Source organism: Malaclemys terrapin, chromosome 1 (genome assembly GCF_027887155.1).
Source record: "Malaclemys terrapin pileata isolate rMalTer1 chromosome 1, rMalTer1.hap1, whole genome shotgun sequence".
Classification (NCBI taxonomy): Eukaryota; Metazoa; Chordata; order Testudines; family Emydidae; genus Malaclemys; species Malaclemys terrapin.
The window spans coordinates 199,628,510-199,649,422 of record NC_071505.1 but is presented as its reverse complement, the minus strand read 5'-3'; the positions used below and the strand labels follow the sequence as shown (position 1 = coordinate 199,649,422).

The 20,913-nt window shown below is 43.1% G+C and overlaps 1 protein-coding gene across 1 annotated transcript in view; it reads left to right on the top strand.

The window, feature by feature from the left end:
* LOC128823298 (amine oxidase [flavin-containing] A-like) overlaps positions 1-20,913 on the top strand; it is a 50,978-nt gene that overhangs the window by 12,984 nt on the left and 17,081 nt on the right. Inside the window, exons 2-3 of the mRNA XM_054005535.1 lie at positions 6,465-6,559; positions 7,459-7,596. Of these exons, the coding sequence (XP_053861510.1) occupies positions 6,465-6,559; positions 7,459-7,596 (233 nt within the window). The remainder of the gene's footprint in view (positions 1-6,464; positions 6,560-7,458; positions 7,597-20,913) is intronic.

The following is a 20,913-nucleotide window of genomic DNA, read 5'->3' as shown; positions in this document are numbered from 1 at the left end:
CAACTCACATCTTTTCATGTATTTATACCTGCTCCTATATTTTCCATTCCATGCATCTGATGAAGTGGGTTCTAGCCCACGAAAGCTTATACCCAAATAAATTTGTTAGTCTCTAAGGTGTCACAAGGACTCCTCGTTGTTTTTGCTGATACAGACTAACACGGCTACCACTTTGAAACCTTTTATTCAGCTGCCACCTATGTAGGGTCTCCCCTTTTTCTTTCCCTTTATACTGAGCTAAACCGGCATAATTCTGACACTGACCAGGGGAGCGAGGAACAACATGTGTCGATGAACCTCACAGCTGATATTTAGAGACAATACATTGGAAACACCAGAAGGGAATATTCTTTCTCCTCCTTAACTCAGATATCACCACTTTCCTTATGCAATAAATGTTGTTGTTGCTCAAATGTATCCTCTTTAATGGGCTAGCATTTCTCATCATTTTCTCAAATGAGCCAAATTATGAGCAGTAATGAGAAACTATGTGGTGACAATGGGAAGTGGAATATAAAAGGAAAAACTGGAGACACCCAGGTGAGCCTCCAAAACAGTTAGACACTTTTGCAAGCTTCTCACTAACAATTTTTTTTCTATATAGCATTTCAAGTCTTCTACCGGCGCAGCTGCACAACTCTAACACAATGTGTGTGATGCTGCACCACTCAAAGCTATATCCCCGGCAAGTTCAGGGAAGCATTTGAGACATAAGGCTAAAAAAAATACACAGGGCCAATTTCAGAGTTTTCTCTAAAATGGGCTCTCTGGAGTGTGAACCACACAGTTAAGTGGGGAGTTGGAGGCAAGGCACAAAAGTTGCTCCCCATCCCTCAAGTGGTTTCTAAGGCATGCACCTATGCACAGCCCCTAGCTTGAATCTGGCCCTTGAGAAATAGATGAGTGAAGGTGAGACGCTCAGTGAATGGTTTGAGAAATAGAACAATTTAAGATAAAGTGAGAAACACTGGAAGAAAAAAGATCTCATTTTAGGACACCTCTCTCTCATTCTCAGTATGCAGAGTAATAAAATTGAAATAAATGCGCTCTCCAATTTTCAATGCAGGATATTAGAAAAAAATGAGAAATTCAAGTTACAGAAAAGATAGTGGGAAATTTTTCAATCCCTTTTGATTATTATACCCATAAATAAAAAAGTGCGCTTCCAAATATTGCAGAATATTTAAGGCAGAATTACATAACGCTCTTGTCTAATGCACCCCAGATTTGCACCAGGAGCTGACCTAAGGAGCTGGGTTTAGTATTTTGCTGTCTTCTCCCTGACTTATATTTTAAAGGGGGATTGTTTTTCTTTTCCTTTCTTTACAGGTCCATTGCATATTGTGAAAAGAAACCATGTCTCTTTAAACTGTCTGAAATTAACACTGAAGCTGTATTCATTTTTGCTGCTTTCCCCTGCATGTTGGGAAAAAGCTAGAGAAGCCCAATTGATTTCTAACTGTACTGTGCGTGGTGGGGCTGCAATAGAATAGAGTGTGGGAAGAGAGGGGCAGGCTGCAGAGGGAGAATTCATTTCCCCTCCATGCACAGACATGGCGCCCTAAGCTGAGAACGTATAGCCCTATAGTATATGTCAAGGGACGGGGGAAGAGAAAGAAATGGGCAGAAGAGGAGAAGAAGTGCAAATGGGGGGGGGTCTATTTTTGACCTATTCAGGAAGGCAATCATCCACCAATCTGCTGCTTGAAGTTGTAGGATATTCCTCTTTATTTCCCATGCTGTGGTTATATGCAAAGGCACAATGAAGGGGGAGGGGAAGGCAGAGTGCCCAGACCCCCCCACCCTTGGCCATAGACACTATGTATTCCTGTGCACTTTGCGCCCTGACCTCTGCAGCTGGGGGTCCCCTTTGCTCCCTGAGCTTCTGAGGCACAAGCCCAGAGTGGGGGCAAACTTGGGACTATAAAGGGATGGGGCCAAGGCAACCTCCTCCCCAATAGGCTGCTGTCTGGGGGTCCCAGTGCCAGTGCCCAGTACTAGTGCTAGGCCTGAACGGGAGGGGCTTCCTCTGAGTTGGCAAGTGCCAGGCCTGGGTGGGAGTGCTCGACGGTGGATCAGTGCAGTTGAGAGGTCAGGGCTTGGAGCCACCAGGAGCCAGGGCAGAGCCAGAGTCAGGTGATGCTGGGAGCTAGACAGCAGAGACTCCTGAATAGCGGTGCCTCCCATGGGTAGCAAGAACTGGGCACAAGGTGTGGGGAGGTGAGACTGGCACAGCCTCTGTGAGGAGTCACCTCCTGCTCCCCTAGGATGCCTCACACTGCCCCTATTGTCTCCCAGTTTTCCCCCACTGCACCCCAGCACCCTACCCCTCACCCCTGCCTCCCCATGTCTCTCTCCACCCCCAGCCTTCTCTTTCTTCTGGGACTCAGCTCCCCTGGGCCACTGTCCACCTCCTGCACACCTTTTTGCGGTGACTTCTGCTACTTGGCAGGTAACCTGAATTCCCTCCTTAGGAAACCTCGGGTTGCACCCCTGTTTACATGACATGAAGGCTCTTCACCCAAACTTCAAGAGGGAGCTTAAATCGGTCATCTCTGCTCACTCTCTCATCAGGTGTTAAATATTTGTAAACTTGAAATTCTTGGCATTGTTTCTGTTCCACCGGTGGGCTCTCTGCCCATTGCCAGTGAGCCAGCCCTGACCAAGAGGGTCTCTGACCCTTGCCCAGTTTCTGCCAGCTGTCTGACTGAGGCATGCTGCAGGACTGGGGAGTGGAAGGAGAAGGTGGGATGGGATTGTCTCTGACTAACTTGAAAAAGAGAAAAAGGAAGCAGTATGGAACTCCTTAGAGGTGTTTCGCTCACCTCTAGGTGACAACGGCAGGGCTCCCCAAACCCAAAAGGAAAGGATGCAACCTAGTAGTCCAGCACCAATAATATAAATCCCTCGTTTGTGAATCTCAGTAACCAAAGATGGGCATAGACCCATGCAGTCATGTCTGCTACCGGGGTGCCACCCGAATTTTCTTAAGGAGGAGGCCCAAAGCTCTCTATCCTCTGTCCTGCACTCAGCCAGAAGCTCTCTCCCCTGCATTCTCCACATGCTCCCAGCCTCACACTACCTCCGCTGCTTTCCCCACACTCAGCCCTGAGCTCTCCACCTACTGCTCCCCATATCCAGTCCTGAGCGCTCACACTCTCCTCTGCACCCAGCTGCACACACACTTCCCCCCCCCACTCCCACTGCCACCCGCCCAGCTCCAAGCTTTCCCCATTGCGCACAGCCCCACGATCTCCCCATCCCACACCCAACCCCATGCTCTTCCCCTGCACCAGGTCTGAGCTCTCCTTTCTGTCCCTACTCCACAACTAGTCCGGAGCTGTTATCCAGAGAGGTGGTCAGGCTGAAGAGCACTATCCCCACCACCAAGATTGGATGTTTTTCATCCAATAATTCCTAAGATCTGCCCTAGGAATTATTTTGGTGACATTCTGTGGCCTGTGATATACAGGAGATAAAGCTAGATGATCAAAATGGTACCTTCTGGCCTTTGAATCTAGGAATCAGCAGGGGCCAGGCAGTTCTGGGAGCCCCAGACCCCATCCTATTTCTGCTTCCCCATGAAGCACCAAAAACCCATATCTAATCACCCCACCCTCCTGTGACTGGGGGTTCCCAGTGTCCCCTGCTCTGCTTGTCTCTGGGGACTGGGGATGCCCAGTGACCCATGGGCTCCGGAAGAACTGCAAAGATTTTTTTGGGGGAGGAGGGAAGCAGGTGCATGGGGTCACAGTGTCACCCAAATTTGGCCCAGCTACTCCCCTTACCCCATCCTGCTGGAGGGGCAGCCAGGTCAAATCTGAATGCGTGGTGTTGAAGTCTTTAAATCACAGAATTTGGGGACTTCAACAGCAGAGTCAAAGGAAAGGGGTTGGGTCAGCTTTTGTGGCCTGCATCATGCGGGGGGTCAGACTAGATGATCATAATGGTCCCTTCTGACCTTGAAGTCTATGAGTCTATGAGACCTTGTACACAGGGTTGTAGCACCGTCTGGCTACAGCTCTGTCATGATGAAGGGGCAGCCAGGCCAAATCCCCAGCTCTGGTCAGGGCCAAGCGGGGGCCTCCTCCACTCTTGGGGAACCCCTGGCTGCTGCTATAAACTCTGCTGTTTATCCAACTTCTTCCCATGCCCTATCGGCATTGCCTTGGCTTTATCTGAATTTTGTCTCAGCCAGTTAGCTCTCATCTATGTCACTGTTTCCATGAAACATGGATGCAGGGCAGTCCATACCGCCTCATGAAACCATCTAATGGACTCAAATATACATAGACACATGCTTTAAAAATAGTGAAACTTATATATAAGACTGTCGCGCAAAGGCGTAACATTAAACAAGATTAAATGAGTTACAGTTCCTCAGCCACACTTACCCATCTTCCCTGCTGAACAGAGGGTTAATATTTGTACTCCTTATTGATTTGTACCTGTCACGCAATTAGCCCACAAAATTACAGCAGCCAACCCACTCTAACTATAATTCTTCCTAACTAGCAATTGCTTTTATCCTGTACATACTATGTAACCACATAGAAAGTCCTAATATTTCAAGTCTTTGTAGGCATAAATGTGTAACTATTACAACTTCTAGGTACATGATGGGTGCACAATACTTCGAATACCAAGTGTTTGCGTACTATTATGTCATAGAGTAACATAAGAACACAGCACACATTTTTTTCTTCTCAGAACTATGACTACAGGATAAATCTCCAAAAAAGAATTATTGATACTTTTTTGATTCTTTAATGTCATTGTGTATAGGTTAATTCCCTCTTCTCTTTCATGAATGTAAAAAATCCACTTCTGATAACCCAGAAGCCATTATCTATTTAACTGAACAGCTTTCTCCCTTGATACAAAAAATATTTACACAGAGGAAGATTCAGTTTGTTTCCAACACTACACTGTGTTTTCTGTATCTCTGTTGGGGAGGAAGAAAGCCTTTGGCACTTAAAATATGGAGCTCCTAATAAAAATGAAAATGTTCTTTGGAATCTCTGACATGCAGAAAAGCTGTACGTGGTTTATAAAAAAAAAAACCAAATGTTGAAAGAAATGAAGTAGGTCTGGAAGATGTTTGTTCCTCTAGCATACGTCTTACATTCAAAAACTTTAAGTATTGAATAGAAAGAGAATGAAAGAATTAACTGCACCCTATGATCTGCTAGTAATCCAACAATTCTTATGAAAGAAAGAAATTGTAGTAATCCCGTATTTCATATATGCAACAACAGGGCATTTTAACTTTCTCAGTTTCTGAGAATGATCGATGTTTTTTTTCTTATGAATGTTTTTCCTACCTATGTAATAAAGGATCATCTGCACAAGGGCTATAGGGATTATTCCATTTTGTCTTCAGAATAAATGCAAACACACAGTTACGCTGTCCACAGCCTTAGAATGATGTATGATCTGGCCTTTTGGAGAGAGAGAGAGAGAGAGAGAGAGATCTGGCCTTTTGAGGTAGAGGTGTGTGTGTGTGTGTGTGTGTGTGTGTGTGTGTGTGTGTGTGTGTATATATAAAAGCAGTGGTTTTTTAAATCACATCTCTAAGGAGTATGATCAGCATGAATATTAAATTACTGTTCCTTACTGCAGGGTATCTTTTTGGAAAGCTAAGACTGTCTTTCCGATATTTCCAAAAAAAAGAAGCTCTATGCCAAATTGGCCTAAGGAACAATGGGATAATCTAGTTTGACAAACTTGTGATTGTTTTTTACAATCTTGGTTCACATTCATAAAAGTAAAGAGGATTGCTGTCCTATTGGTTTTTCTGTGTCTCTGATCTCCATCATGTGCTCTCATAATTAGATCACCTGGAAGAGAAAATAATTTATCTTGCAAAGCATCCACATTCAGCCAATTCGATTGTCAGGGCCAAAACCTGCTGCATTAAAATAAATCCCTACATCAAATATACTGTTTACTTCTGACTATGGATGGGAGGTAGTGGCCGGAAGTGAGACAGAGAGTTGATGGGAGAGAGAAGAAATAGGAAAGGCTGTTTTCCTGAGATGTCATTCTATATATCATTATTGTATATTATTTGTAGCACCTAGTGGCTACAACCAACACTGGGGGCCTATCTCTTTAGGCACTGTACAAACACATAGAAGGAAACAGTACCTGCACTGAATAGCTGATATCTTGTTGTCTAAAATCTTAAGTTTTTAAAACCTTGGAGAATGAAGCTTGAGTCTTTGGGATTTTATCTCTCCCAGTGTTTTTTACACAGAGCACTCAAAGTTAATGTTAACCAGATGATTCTGTAGTAAAAATGCATTTCACATTTAATAGGGTGCTAAAGCTTGCAGGCCTTTTCAAGGCTTCTGGAGACCGAATGGAAAGTTCTGACCACACAGTTTTGTTATTTTTAAAAAGCTCTTCTTGCTCTGTATAGGTCTTATACTTTAAAATGATGATGTCTCTTTTTCCTGTAGGTATGTCAGCAGCCAAGCTGCTGGATGAATCTGGGCTTAGTGTTTTGGTTCTAGAGGCCCGTAACAGAGTTGGAGGACGGACTTTCACGGTTAGGGTAAGTGCTTTTTGACAGCAGTAACACTTGATTTTGTGGGCACATAGTGCCACTTCTGCCATTGCCAAGAAATGGGTTAAGGATGGGAAGAGGTTCTGAATAATGTGGATCTTCAAAATGGGTATAAATGTAAAGGTTGCTTATTAAACACTACATCTCATTTGGATTACGTGGCATGTACAGTGGTTGCCAATGTGCTTAACATATATCAGACACTGAATTTGAAAATATTCCCTTCCTCCTTCACATACAAGTTAGACTTCTGTCCATTGCAGAGGAGAGTCAAATCATTATTACTTTATATACATGTGCCGGTGGAAGGAAGTTGCCAGGCCAATACAATAATAGCTAGTTCTCATTGGGTATTGTTATGATGTCAGAAAATACAGAGTTGCTATAGATGCCGTATGCAGCCAGGATCATATTGTAGAAAGATGTATGTTTGGAAGAACCAAAGGTGGTGTTTTAGGGCAAATGGGCACTCTTTCTACATGCTTGGGTCTCCACTGCTTTGCACCTTGTCTACTCATTGACATTTGGGCACGACTGTGTTAAGGCGTGGAGAATTCTAATTTAGCTGTGTTTGACACTCACTTTGCACCAGCTTTGCACAAGTGTAAATAATTACATAATGTAGACCGCAGTGGAGAATCAGGCGCTAACTTTCTTTTGCTCTGGCAGGAAATGAACAGTGAGACAATAGGGCCTCTTGAATTCTGTTGTTGACTCGATCCTGTACCTATTTGAGTCAATGGAGTTTTGTCATTGACCACAGTGGGTGCAGGACAGAGGTCATTGAGGAGATTTTGCAATATCTAAGACCACCTTCCAGTTCCAAGAGTTTTCTGTTGCAGGCCATCCTCTAGCCTTTCTAATTCTTGCCATTTTTCTTTTGACAGAACAAGCAAGTTAACTATGTAGACGTTGGTGGAGCGTATATAGGACCTACACAAAACCGGATCCTCCGATTGGCCAAGGAACTGGGTATAGAGACGTATAAAGTCAATGTAGCAGAGCGTCTTATCCATTATGTGAAGGTAAGATTTAAAGCTTCTTTTCTGCACACAGCTAATGAGAATGTTGAACTTTGAAAAGTACTGGCATTTGTAAAAAAAAAAAAAGTCCTGTCTAAAGTGCCTCTTTGGTAGTTATTGCTTTTCCATTTTGATTTATTGGCAATTGAAACAAAGATTTTCTTTTTTAAGTGTAAAAATGTAATAAGAAAAGTTAAAAAGGAGTTTGAAGAACAGCTAGCCAAAAACTCAGACGGTAATAACAAAAGTACATCGGAAGCAGGAAGCCTGCTAAGCACCCAGTGGGGCCCCTGGATGATCGAGATACAAAAGGAGCACTTAAAGATGATAAATTCATTGTGGAGAATCTAAATGAATTATTTGCTTCAGTCTTCACGGCTGAGGATGTTAGGAAGATTCCCAAACCTGAGCCGTCCTTTGTAGGTGACAAATCTGAGGAATTGTCACAGATTGAGGTGTCTCTAGAGGAGGTTTTGGAATTAATTGAAAAACTTAACAGTAACAAGTCACCGGGACCAGATGGCATTCACCCAAGAGTTCTGAAAGAACTCAAATGTGAAATTGCGGAACTACTAACTATGGTTTGTAACCTGTCCTTTAAATCAGCCTCGGTACCCAATGACTGGAAGATAGCTAAAAAAAAAGTGAACATGGTTTCTATAAAGAGAAACCATATCTTACTAATCTATTAGAGTTCTTTGAAGGGGTCAACAAACATGTGAACAAGGGGGATCCAGTGGACATAGTGTACTTACATTTCCAGAAAGCCTTTAATAAGGTCCCTCACCAAAGGCTTTTACGTAAATTAAGTTGTCATGGGATAAGAGGGAAGATCCTTTCATGGATTGAGAACTGGTTAAAAGCCAGGGAACAAAGAGTAGGAATAAATGGTAAATTTTCAGAATGGAGAGGGGTAACTAGTGGTTTCCCTAAGGGTCAGTACTAGGACCAATCCTATTCAACATATTCATAAATGATCTGGAGAAAGGGGTAAACAGTGAGGTGGCAAAGTTTGCAGACAATACTAAACTGTTCAAGATAGTTAAGAGCAAAGCAGACTATGAAGAACTTCAAAAAGAACTCACAAAACTAAGTAATTGAGCAACAAAATGGCAAATTAAATTTAATGTGGATAAATGTAAAGAAATGCACATTGGAAAAAATAACCCCAACTATACATACAATATGATGGGGGCTAATTTAGCTACAACTAATCAGGAAAGAGATCTTGAAGTCATCGTGGATAGTTCTCTAAAGATGTCCACGCAGTGTGCGGCGACAGTCAAAAAAGCAAACAGGATGTTAGGAATCATTAAAAAAGGGATAGAGAATAAGACGGAGAATATCTTATTGCCCTTATATAAATCCATGGTACACCCACATCTTAAATACTGCATACAGATGTGGTCTCCTCATCTCAAAAAAGCTATACTGGCATTAGAAAAAGTTCAGAGAAGGACAACTAAAATGATTACGGGTTTGGAATGGGTCCCATATGAGGAGAGATTAAAGAGGCTAGGACTTTTCAGCTTAAAAAACAGGAGACTAAGGGGGGATATGATAAAGGTATATAAAATCATGAGTGGTGTGGAGAAAGTGAATAAGGAAAAGTTATTTACTTGTTCCCATAATATAAGAACTAGGGGCCACCAAATAAAATTAATGGGCAGCAGGTTTAAAACAAATAAAAGGAAGTTCTTCTTCACGCAGCGCATAGTCAACATGTGGACCTCCTTGCCTGAGGAGGTTGTGAAGGCTAGGACTATAACAGGGTTTAAAAGAGAACTAGATAAATTCATGGAGGTTAAGTCCATTAATGGCTATTAGCCAGGATGGGTAAGGAATGGTGTCCCTAGTCTCTGTTTGTCAGAGGGTGGAGCTGGATGGCAGGAGAGAGATCAATTATGTTCTTAATATGTGTAAAATATATTCAGTCCACAGGTGCTGGGGGGGAGCAAATGGCCATTGCCACCCTCCCCCCTTTAAACAAGGGGAACCATGCCTCCCACACACACACTTTTGAGAACCTGACCTCAGCAAGGGCTCAGGGGCTCCACCAACCCCTTTTGGCTCCTGACTGGAGATGGGTGTAGTAACGGCGGCACACCTCCTCTATTGTCATGATAGAGGGATGGCCATGCCAAATTTGAGTGGCATTTCTACCCCATGTTGCCTCTCCACTTTTGACGTCCTTCCAGCACCCATGATTCAGTCAGACTGTTGCAATTTTAAGACAGGACACATTTGGTACTTAATTATTTTTGAAAATATGCTTTATAGAGCTTCAATATTTCTGGATGGCTGTCCAATCTTTTGCATCATGCTTTCAGAAACTCTTGTGAATCTAATCAGAAGCATTTATAGCATCTGTAAGCAGCATTATGTGAAAGTTCTTTGCTCTTTAATTTTTTTATCTTCTGATATAACCTTGTAAAGTGTGTGTGTGTGGGGGGGAATGCTCATATAGGTTTTGAGCCCCAAAGAGCCCTACAAAGAGTAAATGCCAAACAAAGAGCTACTTCTCTGACAACAATTTACATTTTTAGCTATGTCCACATCTAAACAAAATGACAGTTCCCATGACTACTTGGCCACACTACCTACTTTTTTTATTTCCTTGAACTTCTGCATAAATTCTTCCCTTTAAATGAAGTGACACCAAGATAATGGCTGATCCGTTCTGTAAGTTGCCTGCTGCTTGGGCATGTGGCCATTTTCATTGAACAAACAGCAGTTTTATGGAATGTTATTTCTTCCTCGCTGAAGAAAAACACATAACAGCTGAAAATTGGAAGTGGGCCTTGAGAAACAGAGTTTCTGATATGAAATGCCTGGAAGACCCAGTCATGGAAGCACAAAAACAGTTTTGTGTGTTAAATTATTTTTAAAACACATTTTATTTTTCTAATGGCACTCAAAATATGCTATTTATGAAAATACTTACATGTAAATGATTTGCCGAACATTGTTATATAAATAAAATCCTATAAAGAACATGTAGGATAATACCAGATATAACGACAGGTTTCAGAGTAACAGCCGTGTTAGTCTGTATCCGCAAAAAGAAGAACAGGAGTACTTGTGGCACCTTAGAGACTAACAAATTTATTAGAGCATAAGCTTTCGTGGACTACAGCCCACTTCTTCGGATGCATATAGAATGGAACATATATTGAGGAGATATATATACACACATACAGAGAGCATAAACAGGTGTAAGTTGTCTTACCAACTCTGAGAGGCCAATTAATAAGAGAAAAAAAAAAAAAAAACTTTTGAAGTGATAATCAAGCTAGCCCAGTACAGACAGTTTGATAATAAGCGTGAGAGTACTTACAAGGGGAGATAGAGTCAATGTTTGTAATGGCTCAGCCATTCCCAGTCCTTATTCAAACCGGAGTTGATTGTGTCTAGTTTGCATATCAATTCTAGCTCAGCAGTCTCTCTTTGGAGTCTGTTTTTGAAGTTTTTCTGTTGTAATATAGCCACCCGCAGGTCTGTCACTGAATGACCAGACAGGTTAAAGTGTTCTCCCACTGGTTTTTGAGTATTTTGATTCCTGATGTCAGATTTGTGTCCATTAATTCTTTTGCGTAGAGACTGTCCGGTTTGGCCAATGTACATGGCAGAGGGGCATTGCTGGCACATGATGGCATATATCACATTAGACAGACTCCAAAGAGAGACTGCTGAGCTAGAATTGATATGCAAACTAGACACAATCAACTCCGGTTTGAATAAGGACTGGGAATGGCTGAGCCATTACAAACATTGACTCTATCTCCCCTTGTAAGTACTCTCACACTTATTATCAAACTGTCTGTACTGGGCTAGCTTGATTATCACTTCAAAAGTTTTTTTTTTTTTCTCTTAATTAATTGGCCTCTCAGAGTTGGTAAGACAACTCCCACCTGTTTATGCTCTCTGTATGTGTGTATATATATATCTCCTCAATATATGTTCCATTCTATATGCATCCGAAGAAGTGGGCTGTAGTCCACGAAAGCTTATGCTCTAATAAATTTGTTAGTCTCTAAGGTGCCACAAGTACTCCTGTTCTTCTTTTTACCAGATATAACATGCTTGTCACAGTAACAAGGTGTCAAGGCTCCTTCCCCACTCTGAACTTTAGGGTACAGATGTGGGGGCCTGCATGAAAACTTCTAAGCTTAACTACCAGGTTAGATCTGGTCCGCTGCCACCACTCCCAAATGGGCTAACTCCCTTCCCTGGGTAGCCTTGAGAGACTCTTCCACCAACTCCCTGGTGAACACAGATCCAGCCCCTTGGATCTTAAAACAAGGAGAAATTAACCATTCCCCCTCCTTTCTCCCACCAACTCCTGGTGGATCCAGATCAAACCCCCTTGGATATAAAGGAAAAATCAATCAGGTTCTTAAAAAGACGGCTTTTAATTAAAGAAAAAGGTAAAAATTATCTCTGTAAAATCAGGATGGAAAATAACTTTACAGGGTAATCAAACTTAAAGAGCCCAGAGGAACCCCCTCTAGCCTTAGGTTCAAAGTTACAGCAAATAGAGGTAAACACCCTAGCAAAAAGTATATTTACAAGTTGAGAAAACAAAGATAAAACTAACACGCCTTGCCGGGCTGTACTTACAAGTTTGAAATATGAGAGACTTGTTCAGAAAGATTTGGAGAGCATGGATTGATGTCTGGTCCCTCTTAGTCCCAAGAGCGAACTCCCCCCAAAACAAAGAGCACAAACAAAAGCCTTCCCCCCACCAAGATTTGAAAGTATCTTGTCCCCTTATTGGTCCTTTGGGTCATGTGTCAGCCAGGTTACCTGAGCTTCTTAACCCTTTACAGGGAAAAGGATTTTGGAGTCTCTGGCCAGGAGGGATTTTATAGTATTGTTCACAGGAGGGCTGTTACCCTTCCCTTTATAGTTATGACACAAGGCTAACTGCATTTCTGACCCCTTCTGATCTCTTTGAGCTCACCTCCTCTCAGGTCTCAAGCCTCTAGCCATCACCTCTCTCTTGGGGTGGAATCACGTGATTCCTTCATTCTCATATCAGGCCTTAGCTGCAGTCCCCAGTGATCCACCATGATTAATTCAGCAGGCCTGACTTAGGCTCACACCCTGCAGTTCTGTTCCCTCTGGGAGCAGTGACAGTAGTAAACAATGACCAGGCAGCTTCCTTAAAGCAAAATATTACCTATTTAGAACCAAAGCATTTAAGAAAAAACAGATCTTAAAAACTATAAAACATACTACGTATATGTCTAGCCTACCAGGCATTTACCATCTTTCCAAGGGGATGCTGGTGTTTCTAAGCTTTCTAAAGGTCTCCTGAGACTTCTAGGGTTTGCATAATTTGTTCCCTTAACTCTCAATCCATTTCTTTCCCCCTGCTTCATGGAGAGTCTCCTTTAAAAGCTGCTTAGTCTTTGTGATCACCCCAAGTCCCAGAGACCAAGTCATCTTTTAACTGTTTGTAGCTCTTTGATCTATTAATTCCTAGTCTTGGCAGAAAAAGGCTTGCAACTTTGTTGGAGAAGGATTCAAAGTCCTTGAAGTAGATAGCTTTGCCCATTGCCTTGCAAGTGTGTGCTGGAGTGTCCATATCTGGGCCATTGTCTTCTTCCTATTTATTTTTCCCCCCAGTCCCCACTTAAGCTAGCTCAGTACATTCATACAGGAAAGTCTTAACCCAATTGCACAATAACTTCCCCTCACTGAGCAGCTCACATACAGTGTTCCTAAAACTGTCATCTCAATATTCTTAGATTATTACATATCAGTTCCTACAGTATTTATAGCATTATTACATCTCAATATTCTTAGGTTATTACATAGCAGCTCCACTTCTGTTACAGTGCTTACAAAATAAATTGGACCAGATTTTCAGCCTCTGTAAATTGGTGTAGCTCCACTGACTTCAATCAAGCTATGCTGATGGCACTATTTGGCCATCTAGCCTACTGTGTTTAATTTAAACTCAAATATGGGCCCCTTTGCTTCTTAAATGGCTCTGCCTGTCCTCTGTGTGCTAAGAGCCTCTAATAGGATACATGAATTCATATCTTAAATCCATTTTGACACTTTAGATCCAGATTTCTTCATCCCAGGTTTCATTATGCTTGCTTTAGCTAATGGCCATGCTTCTCCCATAAGCTTTCTTTGTTATAGAAATGTGTTCCTGAATAAGAAGCAGAATTACAAGTTTGTCAACTATCCTACATGCTGTGGGCTAGTCCTGGATTTGGCCTTGCAATCCTGCTGAGCTACCTTTCTTCTATATGTGAGGCTCCTGAAATCTCAGAACAGAGCAACAGAAAGCAGATTAAGTTCTTAACATGCCGACTGCCTTAGGTGCTAAATAAATAAAGCCTCCCTTTCTCCAGTAGGATTGCTATTCCAGGGGCTGGAAAGAGAAAACCATCAGAAGCTGCTTCCTTTCTCTATCAGTGGTTCCCCTTCCTCCTCGTCCTCCTTCAGTGTATCATCATTCAGTGTTGCACTGTAGCACAAAGATCCCACCCATAACTGGTTGTCTCATGTAACCTTGGGTTCATCTACACTTGGAGCTGGGAATGTGATTCCCAGCTCAAGGAGACATATTTGTGCTAGCTCTCATCGAGCTAGCTTTCTAACAGTAGAATGTAGCTGTGGCTGTGAGAGTGGCAAGATGGGCTAGTTACCCCAAGTACATACCATGAGTCTCTGACAGGCACATAATCAGGGTGGCTAGCCCCTCCTGCCACTTGCACTGCGGTGGTTGAATTCTATTTTTAGTGCACTAGCTCAATGACTGCTAGTGCAAGTATGTCTCCTCGAGCTGGGAATCATACCCCAAGCTCCAAGAGTAGACATATCAATCTCCGATATCCCCCTTGTCTTTGTGGGAGGCACATAAACACTAGGACAGAACCTGACAGCTTGGTCTATTTCTCTCTCCCTCCCCGCAATTCAAGCCCTCAACTGCTTGCTTTTTCCCCTGGGATATCCATTACTCTCTTTCTTTATTCCCTTGGTATTTTGTGTTATATCACATTCTCAGATGGCACCTACACTATCTCCCTTTGAATCCATTCTCAAAATCCATTTCTCCTGTGATGTGTACAAGAAGTTAGCTACCTAATATTGACTAGGTTGAGGGGCATTCAAGGCAATATATATTAGGGTGACCAGATGTCCCGGTTTTATAGGGACAGTCCTGATTTGGGGGTCTTTTTCTTATATAGGCTCCTATTACCCCCCACGCCCTGTCCCGTTTTTTCACACTTGCTGTCTGGTCACCCTAATATATATATATTGCTTGTATGTTTTATCCCTCTCCCTCCCATTCATATGTTTCTTGGGTTCTTAAATTATGAGCTCTTCAGGGTAGGGGCTGTGTCTTCATGGGTGTGGACAGCACCTAGCACATTGTAGGTACTACTGGAATCTAAATCCCAGAAAATGTAGAGTTGGTCAGCAGACTATTTGATACATAGAATTATGGGCATGAAATTCCTTTATTCATCTGGAAAATATTTGCTATGTAAATTACCAGGTTAATTAATTGTCAGTTGTGGGTTTGCTACCAAGTTCCACATTTGAATGGAAAGCACTCAGAGGAAAGATTGAAAACATTTCTCTTTAACTATAATATAGTATCTCTATCAGCTAAGGGTTGTCGCACTGTTTGTTTAGTTGTGGTTAAACAGGGAGCTCTATTCCCAAGTGCTTGTCTCTGAAGTTCACATTCCAACTGTGCTGAGATCCGAGAGGGGAATGGACAGATTGTTCAAGAAGCCCAAGCCAGCTTTAGACTTTGTTTCAACCATTCATGCCCCACCACAGATTCAGAGATTTTTTTTATTCGGTAATTTCCCACATGAGTCAGGAGGCTTTGCTCTAGGATATCGCTTGGAATCATTTAATTTAGAAGCAAGGGAATTTAGCTAGGAAGCAACTAAAGGGATTTAAAGTACTCCAAGACATTCTGTGAACTTCTTTCTGGGGGAGGAATTTTTAAAGTGTATTATACTAATTGCAGTTTTAAAGAACCATGAGCTTTCACTGGTAGATGGATTTCCTTTGCAGCCACGGTGTACCTGAAAAATCCAAATCCAAACCTGTCTGTCTTTTCCCATTTTTTGTTCTCCCTTTTTCTATAGAAATAACGCCACTTGTTACCATGTCAACCAACATGAGTCAAAAGCCAGTTCATATCCTGAAACACTAAATATATTTGGTTTTGGTATGTAGATTTTGCTTAGCTACTAGGCTATCTTTCCAGCAAGATTGTTCTTTATTTATTGTCCCCCATCGACATTAAGAGTGTTTTAGGAATGAGGGGGAATAGGGGGACTTCTTCCTTCACAGATTTGGTTGACAGTGTTTTTTTTTTTTTTTTCTTTTGGTCTGATATCTGTTACTTTCCTTGAAAGTCCCATTATCCTCTATTTTCACTTTCATGTCAGTAGAACAGGAGCCTCTAGAAATCGTAACAGTTGGTGCCTTGCTGTGGTGTTAAATGAAGCTCCTCTTACAAAATGTGCAACTTATTTGTGTCTGTCTGCAGCATTCACACTGATATACAAAATCAGGTTTGTTTTTGTTTTTTTTTAAATTTGGTTGTGCTGCATTTACTCAGCATTTTCAAGGCATATGAACTTCTGGCAAATGGCAATCGTTTGTATGTAAAGCATGGTGTCTTATATAGAGCTGCTTCCTCCACACTAAGGATACGTCTATACTGCAGTGGGAGCATGCTTCCCAACTCGGGTACGCAGACACACACTAGCTCTGCTCAAGCTAGCACGTTAAAAATAGCGTGTAGCTGGGGGTAGCATGGGTGGCAGCTCAGGCTCGCTGCCTGAATACAAACCCTCCCAGACCTTTTGGGTACATCCTTTGGTAGCTTGCTCAAATCGCAGCCCAAACTGCCCTAGCTACTTTTTAGTGCACTAGCTCAAGCAGAACTAGCATGTCTGTTTCCATACACGGGGAAGCATGCTACCAGTGTGGATGTATCCTAAGAATAAAAGATGAAAGTGCAGCCTGTGAGGGTTGTGAGCAAGTCTGTGTAGAGATTTGTGAACTGCAGAATCCGATCCAATAAGGGGAACGACAGACATTCTAAATCTGAATGTCCTTGTCCCTTATGCATGAGCACTTGGGAAGAAGGGCATGATGGCGTAAGGAGCCACCCCTCCAGCCCCACCTGTTTTGCATTGTGCAAGGCCCAAGGACAGTCTCAGTCTCTGCATTCAGGGGAGCACAGGGGCTGCTCCTTCTAGGTACCACCGGGGTGCACATTGCCGCAAAGGAGGCGTGGGGGAGGAGACAGGTTTCAAAACACACACACAAACACACACACCTCTGCCCGCCGCCCCTCGCGCCCCCCCCCCCCCAAGATCAGCAGACAGGAGTAGGCCGTGCCATCCTCAAGGTGGGTGCAGCTATGCACTTCCCTTGCACATCTTGAAGCTCAGGGTGGGATTGCATTTCCCTGAACTTTGCTTGGGGTGAGATGGCTCCAAAGTGCATTCTACCCAGGGCTAAATGCCACCGTTTAGCCCTGTATGTGCACAGTGCAGCTCTAACAGAGACCTTCTCTCTAAATTGCTTTTGTTAAGCACTGAGCTGTGGAGCATCAGATTGTTTTCTTTTGTTTGGTGTGAGGTAGCTAAGTCAGGCAGGCAGCAGGATTAAAAGTCAGTAGGAAAGTGCTCAACACCCTAGGGAAAGAAAAATTAAATAAACTCTGTGGGTTAGTCAGGCAGCCAGACTGTTAGCATGGGAGCCAAGCCAGTAGGTTATTTGCTTTTCAGTTAAGGAAACAGTAGTTCAAGGTAATCCACCCAGAACATTATAACTAGTATAAAAATGAGAATTTCAACCCTTGCTCACTGCAATGAACCTTTCTGTAAAGAACAAAGACTCCACTGATGCCTTGCTTGGGATGTGGCAAATTTTAAAAGCAGTTATGTAAACTCTTGGGCCAATAACCACTTAGCCTGGATTCCCCCCTTCCCCTGGAAACACCCATGCAAGAAGGTGGCATGGGGATGGAAGATGTTCAGAAACTACAGTGATGGGCACCAGGATAAGCATCTGCAGAGATAGATCAATGATTTCCCCCTTGGAGATTTCCTAGCATCAGTCCTTTGGGTTGAAGTAGCAGCTTCCCTCCCCCCCCAGTCACGCATGCTCCACAGATCTCCTGAGGTCTCCAATAGGCCCAGGCCATCTGCATGGAGGTCCTGAGTCTACATGCCAGATTTAGGGACCGCTAATCCCAGCCCTACCATCTAGATCCCTGGCAGTGTGGCTCCATTGGAGCCATGTAGTCAAGGACTTCCCCAGCTGCTGCTTTCTCCAGGATCTAACTCCTCCTGAACTTGCTTTCCCTGGCACAGAAGAACGCAGCCTCACACTGTATTAATTGTCCACTGTTCTAATTCATTGGTTTGAGGGGAGTAATAGGTGCATCCCGCTTGACTCTTTCCCCCCCCGCCCTGAACACAGCACATCATTTCGCCATCTACAGATCCCAGACTTCCCTGAGGTCTCTCCACAGGGTCCAGGCCGGCCAGGAAGGTTATTGCTGTAGAAGTCACCAGCACCACACCTACCCAGCCACACCTCTATCTTTCTTTGTGGGGAACAATGGAGTAATTCTGAGGGAAAGATCCAGCCCCTGTGATTAGAATCGCTAGAGTTTAGCAGGTGAAAGGAAGTAAATAAAGAACCCCAGTGATCCTTTCTGCTACTTTCTTTAGAGAGCCAGTTTGTCACATCTGGGGTAGGGCATGGAAGCATTCCTTCTGTGCCAGAGCTCTGTCTGGATTCAAAGGCAAGTCACACACACCATAGGTGTTAGTTGTGCTGGTGTAGCTGGACCTCCCTGCTCAGGCTCTCAGTGCTGTAGGTCAGCAGAAGAAGTTAGTCTTCAGAGCTGCTGATCAAAAACCTCACCCAAAGTCTAATCCTCAGCCCACCAATGTCAATAGAAATGTTGTCATTGACTTTGTAGGGCCCAGGATTTGGCCCCCCAAATACCATTAAAATTCCAATCAGTTACCAAAAGCTGTTCAATATTAAGCCAGTGCTATTGCCTTAGTTTAGCAACAGAAAATAAATAAAAGCACAATAATTTCAGTGTTTGGATTGTAAGCTCTGTGAGGCACGGACTACTATCCTTTTGTTCTGTGTTTGTACAGCACCTAACACAATGGGGTCCTGGTCTGAGACTGCGGCTCCTAGGCACTATCCTGCAATACCAATAATAGTAGATAATAAAAGAAGAAATGAGTGTCAGAAATAACGCTAAACATTTCTAGACTTGCTCTGAGCAGGCTAACATTACATGGTGGTTAAAATACTGGCAGCCGGTCAGCACTAGCTCTAGCACCAGTGTGCTTACCAGTGGAGCTGAACCGGGGCTAGTGCAGCCGTGGGAAATGTGCAGGAGAACACTAGTGTAGACGTAGCCAGTATGGCTAGAGAGCGTGCAGATTCTCTCTGTCACGTTCAGAGTTAACTGCTGTAAATCAGAGCAGAGGTTTTTGGAGTATCTGAGCATTTTGCTGCCTAATTCAATTGAATCAACAGCTAACATTGGCAGAGCTGCTTTGGGAAAAGGCCTATACTAGAGTTACTGTGAGCTAGTATTATCTGGCTCTTGCAGTGGACACTGATAAAGGAGTGCCTTGGTTTAAATAAGGGATGGGAGGGATTTATTTTGAACACAAAAGTGACTCTACCACTTAAAAAAACAAACACACACTTTCTGGGATTGAGTAAAATAGGCTTAAAATGTGAGGTGTTGTATGTTTGCTAATCCATTCCCAATGGAAGTTCAGTACCCATATTGCCAGGTTGTGTGAAGAGGGGTCTTTATTACACGGTAAACAGAAACTGAGCTTCTTTCAAAGAGAGAGTACCTCCTTCTTGTCTCTATCTTGACTTTCTGTAGCTAAGAGTTGGGTAAGGTTTGTTCCACCTTCTATTCGGGCAGCAGATAGAGCTGTGGGAAGTTTTCATATTGTCATTCATTCTGAAGGGAGAGTTTATTTCTGCCCGTTCCCTCGCTGTGACCTCTGCGTTGCAATACCTGGCTTTGTAGCCTCAGTAATAATTAATCTTTAAGGTAGTGAGATAGTGAACTTAGACCTTGCCCTTTGCCTTTCAGTTGCAATCACTTTGTTTTATGGTAAGAGTATGTGTGTGAGAGGCATCTAGAGTCCTGATTAATGATAGTTAAGCTCCACAAATGCAGAATATGATAACTTTTTTTTTAAACAAAGCAGTGAGAAAGATTTTAAAAAAATCAAATAACTGTGGTTATACTTCCTATCGCATTTATCCATTATGAATAGTATAAATTTACCAAGCTAGGACTTCTGCTGTACTAGCCAGTACATCATGATTCAGCTTCCATCCATTTGTATCTGCTCCATCCTACAGCACAGCTTGTTCTCTTCCAAATTCCACTTTAGAGCTGCTGCCCAAAGAGGAGGAAGCAGTTTGTCTTGATCCGAATAACTACCTTGCAGCTGGTTCATGGGAGCATTAATTCTATTCTAGTAGCAGCAAGTGCACATACTGCAGCCACATTGGAGGGATGTGGAGAAGAGATTATGGGCAGCAATTCCCACCCCACTCGCTCCTAAAAAAGATGGGAGAGAAATTGTGGCCCAGATGGTTGAGAATGTGTACAAAAGAACTCTGAGCTAAACAAGTTTCATATCAGTACCCAGAGGGAGTGAGCCCTGTTTCAATTGCTCAACATAATTTGGAAAAAAAATCAAAACGTTAAGGACTTTTGGAGCCTGAGCAGCACTGAGAGTGGGAGGAGGTGACAGTGGCTCCAGGCATTATACCTAGCTGGGCCAGGAGCTGGCACTGTACCTCCTAGATTTGCTGTGAGAGCACGTTCACTAACCAGCTCTTGCTACAATTGGGGCAAAGGTATAGCCCACATTCCCCATCCCATCCCAGAGCAGCCTTTTGGCCTCAAGTCATTGTGTGGAGATAGAAGGATCATGGCTACACCTTACTGAGGGATAAAATGCTACTGGCTATGCCAGGAGAGCTCACTCCACCCTCCCTGTGCAGTACTATAGCTGCCTCCTGTACCCTCCCATCTCAGTACATCTACACTAGGACAGCCATAATTTGACCCTAAATCTTGAGGTTTGGCTTCTTTACTAGTCTCACCAACTCGGATGGTGAAATGGCCTTTTGTAGGGTTTTGGTGTTAGGAGGGGGCACACCCATACAACACAAAGTCAGTGGGAATTTTGCCATTGATTTCAATAGGAGCAGGAGCAGGTTCAAAATGATTTGGTGAGGAAAAAA